Here is a 7,484-nt window from a genome sequence, read left to right as displayed (position 1 = left end):
TCAACATTTCTGTTTGCTGGAAACAAATACTAATTTTAAGATATTAATAATTTTCCGATCTGTTTGAAAGAACAAATATGTTATACAATTTTACAAATATTCATATAATTTAATTTACAGTTTTTCACAAAAAAACAGAAATAATGTTTTATAGTGTTTCTAAAATATTAATGAGTCGAATTAAAATTATTATTTTTTATGCTTGTGAGGACGTTTTTATGTCTCTTCTTTGTTATAGGAATTTCGCAATCTCTATAAAGTACATCACAGTTTTCACCTCGAATTCCTGCTGCACCTGCATCTCTTACGAGGCGATCCCAACCTGAGGATAACTTGAACGATTTCTCTATGTTTTTTCTGCGAAAAACCGTAGCGTTAATTCTTAACACAAATTAAAAATTAATGTTTAATCGAATTCAGATTCAAACGGAACTGATACTATATAAACAGATGTGCAAATTTTATTAGACTTCTGCTTTTATCAAACGTTTCTATTGAATGCAATTATATCATATAACTAAAATGTAAAAATTTTCCATTTTTTAAATATTATTTTTATTATTTCTGAACTTTTATTAAATTTCTAGTGCTAGTCACCATGATAAAAATAATAACAAAACCTACGTCAAGTACTTTGCCAGCATTTTACCCGGTGCGCCCAAATCTCTAAAGAGCTTGCGATTTTCAAGACAAATCGTCCTCTGTATGCAGCGTACTCTGGCATCACTATTAAGAATCTCTTCCTCTTCTGGGGTCTAAAAGTTCGTGGAAAGTCTTAATCTACTCTCCTGAACACAAAAATTTTTACTACGAAGTCTAGTATTCATGATTTATTCTAGCAATTTTGTTCAGCCAACAGAAACGAAATGTTTCATCACGGTAAGTAAGCTTTCAAGTTTTCAACAAACTTGCCTCGCTATATTCGCGGTTGAATTGAGATGAATGATAAAAACTTGAAATTTAACTTGTAACTTTCTAAATCTTTAAACTAAAAGAATTTTCTTCTCTGAACACAATTAATAAATTCAATAAGATAAAAAATATTGGAAAAGAAATTCAAATTTAAATTTAGAAACTTATTGAAAAGAAAGTTTTGTATAATTTATTAATTGCATTTAAAGATGACGGAATTTTAGAAATTTTTGAATGAAAGGATTCCTTTAACACGACATCACAAATTACGTACCACAGAATGAAAATCATGTGTAACGTAAACGTCCCGCTTTTGCCTGGACGATAATAGATCCATTATCGCATCTTTCCGCTTAACAGCGCTAAGCGTATTCTGTATAATCGCCAAAAGCAGCAAAAGACCAATGAAACTGACTATTACAAGCTGTTTCGATGACGGTCCAACGGAGTGCTCTATTGAGTGTGCTACTGGATATGCAACATTGGGATACTCGTATCCATATGGTATGTTTTCACTTCTATGATGCAGAAACGCTCGTTGAGGCACTAAAAATTTTTTTGAAAGATATTGATAATATATATTATATAAATGAAGCACTGTGATTAAAACAATTTAAGCCTTTATGTATATTCATATCTATATTATTATTGTGTCTCAATATTATTAAATATTTTTTGAAGAACTTTTATAGTCATTGCTTATACATATAAGTAATACATAAAAATTAATTGTTAAAAGTTTAAAAATTATATATACATATTATATATACTCACAATTTATTTTAAATATTATATTTAAGTATATAAATATAAATTATTATTTATTTTTATGTATATGTGTATATATATTGTATATATATAATTATATTCAAATTTTTTAATTAATATTTTGTTATTAGATATGTAGTATTTAATTATTCGCATGATTAATTACATAATTTTTCATACTACTGACAATAAATATCATATAAAATTGGCTCTTTTGAAATAAGCTCTATTTTGCAAGAAATTACAAACAAATTGTGTGCTTTAAATACATTATGTTTTTTCTCTCGAGTAGTTTAAGCGACACATTTCAATTTCAAAAATGATTTCTCGGCTTTGAGATGTTAATGTGACGACCGAAGCGCGACGCATTGAGCTTGATTATAGTCGCGCACAAAGGATAAATGATCAAACGACGCCGTCTCTTTCTCTTAGAGTAACTAAAATAGAAAAATCTTTACCAGGGAAAAAGTAATCTGAGGGCAGCATCGGCTGCGGCTGCGGCGACGGCGGTGGCGGTGCGAGGGTCGCAAGAATTGCTCGCGTCATATCCGATTGAAGCACCGGCTCAATTTTATTTTCCATCCCCAAAGACGAGCCATTTCCGGAAGTAGGTGGGAACACTACGGTTTTCGTATCCTGACCGGCGATTAAAACCGCGAACGTGCAGAATATCGGAAATATTTTCATTCTCTTATAAAGGAAAACGGCGCTTCTTTTCCCCAACACAAGACAAAGACTTGTATGACTCACCGGATTTTCAATCGAGTTTTTATTCAAGTTTCTCCTAGTAGAAGACCAAGCGACTCGACTATGACGTACATTACTGACAATAAATGGACGAGATCTCGTGAATCTAAACGACAAAACTGTCGGTCGCGAGCAAATTCTCTCCTTCGTGATGCACCGAATTCGACACAGTCGAGACAATGAAAAAAGTACGAATAATTTCGGAAACAACTGAGGTGATCATTCGGCCCGTTGAACTGTCTGACGAGTTTACGAACCGCGACTACTACAATGAGTTAATACTACAATTTATTCCATTGTGCGGGGAAGTTTTTTTTTCTAGAAATTGTGCTTTCTTTTCTGTCGAAGAAATAGCTCAATTGTATGCGGATTTTAATGTCTTGAGACATTTACAAAAACGGTAAAAACTTTTTGAAAACAAGAACTTTTTACTATCTTCAGCAGGAAATACAACGAAATGTTTAATTACACAAGTAAAAATTAATCTTTTATTGTACGCAATATATGTATATACTTTTGAAAGATATCAACAAACATATTATTGAATAAAATCGTTTTTTAAAACCTTATTATTATAGAATTTATTAAAGTTGTTTATATTTGCTTGTGAATTCATTTAAATCGTTTGACTCGACTGTTGCGTCCATAACATTAATGAAATATCTCGAGGTATTTTCACTGAACATTAACAGTCTTCTACAATTTCTACTTGAAAATTTTAAAAGGCTTGAATACCGATCGACAACAGTTTGTCAAGCGATTATAGACAATTTTCTAGAAACGTTAAAGAAAAAGTATTTTGACCTTATTGTAGAACATTTGATGGAACTTTCACACCAATTTACTATTGAATTCTTAAGGCTTGGGCTACGACCAGAATTAAAATGCGTGGAAAAGAGTGGAAGCTGTGTTCCGCGCAAAGATATTCCAGCGACGAGAAGCAAGACGGCACGATCGAGGGGTAGATCGGTTGGTTAACCTAGCTGCTGAATGCAAGGGGTTGCTATGGCGATGGGGCGACGAATAGGTGGGGGAAAAGGGAACCTGGAGGGTTTGTCTGTCTGCAACCCTTCTAAAGGGGATGATGTCCTTCGTATACCGTCTGTAGCCTCTATCCACGTCATCACTTGTCAGATGTAATGTCGCTTTGTCAACTTTAAATGTCCATGAAAGCATCTGTTTATAATATATAATAATTACTAAATTAAAGTAATAATTGATTACTTTACTCTATGTGTGTGTATTATATTATTATTATATAAACAATTTACAACATTTATTAATTATGTTAACCTAAAGATAATATTTATTTTTTTCTAGAAAGATGATCAAGGAAAAGATTTTTTTTTAATGTTTCTTATATCTCTTTATATTGTTTCTCTTTTCTGTTTTAATGAGAAAGAACTTCTTTGTAAGAATATTTTTGCAAGAAGATTTGCTGAGAAAATTGCATGTGTCGCGCGAATTTAGTATCGAAGACAAAAATGCTTCGCAAACGAATATCTAAAACAGGCAGAACTTCCATTATCTTTCACAGCTCAGTTGACTCTCTAGGGCTGATAATTCAAAAGGAAACACTTCACGCTCTGAGTGTTTCACCACCCACTTATACTTCTCACTATCGTAATACTACGCAAACATAATACTTTGTTCATTATTCATACCTGCAAAGATCTCCATCTTGTTAATGTCTTATAAGAAGAACCTATATAGCTTTTTTCAAGCTCAGAAAATAAAAAATAATTGAGATAATAAATTTTATACCAGCTGTATATATATGATTTACAATATTCTCGAAAGATTAAAAGACCACATTGCAATAATTTTGAAGAATAAAAGACAGAGATTTATATTTTACAGAGATAAAATTATTGAAAATTCAAAATTCAATTTACATTTATTAAATAATTTTAATTTGTACAAGATTTATAATTTATGTAGTGATAATAAATGTGTGCAATAAAATAATAAAAAGAAATATACATATTTTATGTATTCTCTATATTTATTTTACTTCACATTTCGACGATATTGAAACGTTCTTACATGTTGCGTATTTATCACACACACTCAGTTTTTCAGAATAGTATCTTACTCTCGTCGAATGTCTCACGTTGCTTATTGCCACTTTATCGTAGACAACAAAAGGCGATGTGCTCTTTTTTTCAGAGTCGACGAACATCGCGACTACATATCGGGGTCACATCGATGGACACACCGCGTGAACGAGCCGCTATTTTACGCCAACGCGACGCGAGTGAACATTATATTTTTAGATTGCTTTTGTAACGGCCGCCGCTGCCGGTTGATACCTGCTGCTTTTTTATCAGCATCCAATGGCGAGCGTTCTCTCTTCAGAACGGCAATCAGAGGTTCGTCACGCTCCATTATCCGCTCCAGAGCGACGCCCGCCGCCGATTTTACACGTTACGTACCTTTTTCACAGTGCGTCTGGACACCTCGACGAAGGAGGGGTAACAAGATCGCCGCCGCACGGTCGATTAATTATTAAAAAAAATTGCAAGGAGTAAGGTAAATACAAGTAGGTCATTTGAAACTCTATTGAGTGTTTTTAGTTTTGTCTACTCAGCCATATCATGTTCTAAAAGATTTTTATAAAATCCGTAACCGAAAAACAAATTCTGTTGCTGACACACATTGAATATTTAGATATTCCTTATGAATATCATCAATAAGATACGAAGAGATTTACAAATCCTTTTCGAAGAGTCTTTCATGATACTGAAACGCGTTGAAGCGATTTGACACACGTTTTATAAATGAAATTTTGTTTTTGTTCCACCATATCAGTATGAATTTTTTGTATTTAAACTATTTGAAGTAATGAAACTTAATATGTTACGTATATACCTAATATTGGTTGATTGGAAATGCATATATTTTTCCAGAAAGTGCGAGCTAATGTACGTTTTGCTTGTTCAATCGATTGTAGCGTGTCTGATTATATGCAAATTTTACTACTGTGTAATATAAAACTGAAACAATTCTCGAGAAAGTGTATTTCGACAACTTTGAAAAGAAACACAATTTAATTTTTGATTAATTAATCAAATTCTATTTATATAATTTATATAAAAATATTGTAGTAAAATTATTTTTTTTACTATATTCTTTATGATGTATGATTTTTATTTTTTGTTCTATTTAAAATTAACTTATTCTATAGAAGATAAATTCTTCTTCTATTTAATCGGAATCACTGTTTTACATATGTTAGGATCAACATCGCATATTAAATCCAAAATCCTGCTTTGATGTTAATGGGATATATGCAACCTGAAATCATCGTTCCGACAGTTCAGGAATGGAATATCGCCGAGGATCCCCATTTCGGGTCATGTGACTTGGGAAATCCCTTAAAGCCGAGAGATCCCGGCGATCTCTTTTTCCTAAAGAAATCTATTTTTCTGAAAGAAGAAGGTACTTTTTTATCTCTTTCTGTGCTGTTCATACCTTTTCTATGTTTCAGGTTAATGCAGTTTTATATGCAGCCCGCAAAATTCTTAACGTGTACAATGCTGATTTCTGATTCTTGGAATTTAATATACGAAACATTTCGCGTATTTCAATATCCATGACAGATATCGTAATATTCCAGTACCCGAGCTATGTTTACACGGTGCAAATTAATTAAATACATGCGAACTGAATTACATTTCCAAAGATGTTTAAATTCGATAAAGTATGCGAGTGTATGATATGAATCTTTAAATAACTTTTTTATTATTCAAGCTGCGGAGACATAAAAAAAATTCAATTACCAGTTAAATATTGAACATATTTTTATACAAATACGACTAAATGCAAAACTAGGTACAGATACATCATAGAAAACATGACACTCGATTAAGTCTGAATACTTTTATTAATAATAATCATTCTATTTCTGAATAATTCTGTATCGCAATTTTTACGTCTCGGACACTTTTAAATCTAATAACAAATCGATATACTCTCGCAGCTTGCAATCCCCTCATACGTCCAAAAATTCATCTTTTAATAAATCAACATCCAATTACGCCATCTTCTTCAGCGGTCAGAGATAGAGAAATGGACCTTTATAATGAATCCTCGCTATTGATCGCCACTAAATTGAGAAAGCACACACGTTTCTGTAAGAATTAAAACGTCAATTTAATTTCTGCATAACTGCCATTTTGACTATTATACTTGCGAAATTTTATTAAATTGTATTTCGAAGATATCTAATTAACACTAAAATAACTAACAATTAATTTTTAATATTTAAGTATACCACGTAAGTACAATATTTTTGAAACAAAAATAAAGAGAAAGAATTATTGATTTTGTTCAAGATTTTGGTAGATTTTATTTCGGCGAAGCGCTTTCAGAGCGTTTAATCCATTGTTTTTTACTTAGATTTTTAAATGATATCGCTAGAATGCGTACTTGTATACTTTCGAGGTCGAAACTTCGAAAGTACGCGAAGACAAAACACTAACGGTCCTTCTGTTGATTAGTGTTTTTATCGGTCGCTTTTGTATGTTAATACTAATAGCAACGACTAATCGCGTCGTCAAGCATTGATTTATTGATATATATTACAGATTTTATAAGAAATTAAGTTTACAAAATATTATTTAACGAAATAAAATATATCTCGGAAATACACATACAATAAAATTGTTCATATAAATTGAAAAGGGTTAAAAAAAGAAAACTCGTTTCAATGCTAACTCGTGATGTAGAAAGAAAAGAATTAATTTCCGATTTATGCTTATCCACGCGGCAAACGGGAAACGACAGAGGATGCGACCTTCCTCAACAGTCTCGATGTCGGATATCCACGAGCGCGACACACAATGCGATATTATTACACGCTGCCTCGCTGCGCGGCAAAGTCGCCTGTCGACGCGTACAACACGTCCGAGTTGTGTGTTCACTAGTGGTGTCCTCAAGCCTATGCACACGTGCGCGTTTCCACCTGCCCACCCGCTTTGCCCACCCATTTCATCGCCCTTCGGAGCTGCGCTGTGCTGACCTTGTTCCAGCTCCCAAGAAAAAGCAGGTTACGT

General features: G+C 32.7%; 1 protein-coding gene across 1 annotated transcript; it reads right to left on the bottom strand.

Moving 5' to 3' along the window:
* LOC108774951 (uncharacterized) lies at positions 1-2,367 on the bottom strand. Its single transcript, XM_018541201.1, has 5 exons — positions 2,139-2,367; positions 1,187-1,458; positions 625-755; positions 203-357; positions 1-59 (listed from the first exon to the last, which is right to left on the bottom strand). The coding sequence occupies exons 1-5, from the start codon at positions 2,365-2,367 to the stop codon at positions 1-3; spliced, it is 846 nt and encodes a 281-aa protein (XP_018396703.1).
* Between the last annotated feature and the right edge of the window lie 5,117 nt (positions 2,368-7,484).

This window comes from Cyphomyrmex costatus, unplaced genomic scaffold (genome assembly GCF_001594065.2).
Source record: "Cyphomyrmex costatus isolate MS0001 unplaced genomic scaffold, Ccosl1.0 scaffold28, whole genome shotgun sequence".
Taxonomy (NCBI): Eukaryota; Metazoa; Arthropoda; class Insecta; order Hymenoptera; family Formicidae; genus Cyphomyrmex; species Cyphomyrmex costatus.
This window is presented reverse-complemented; position numbering and strand designations above follow the sequence as displayed.

Excerpts from the sequence above, each read along its gene's own strand:
- LOC108774951 (XM_018541201.1), bottom strand. The coding sequence starts at position 2,367 with ATGAAAATATTTCCGATATTCTGCACGTTCGCGGTTTTAATCGCCGGT. Across the intron at positions 1,459-2,138 it reads CTCAGATTACTTTTTCCCTG|TGCCTCAACGAGCGTTTCTG; the intron begins GTAAAGATTTTT and ends AAAAATTTTTAG. Across the intron at positions 60-202 it reads ACATAAAAACGTCCTCACAA|ATCGGAAAATTATTAATATC; the intron begins GCATAAAAAATA and ends TCTTTCAAACAG.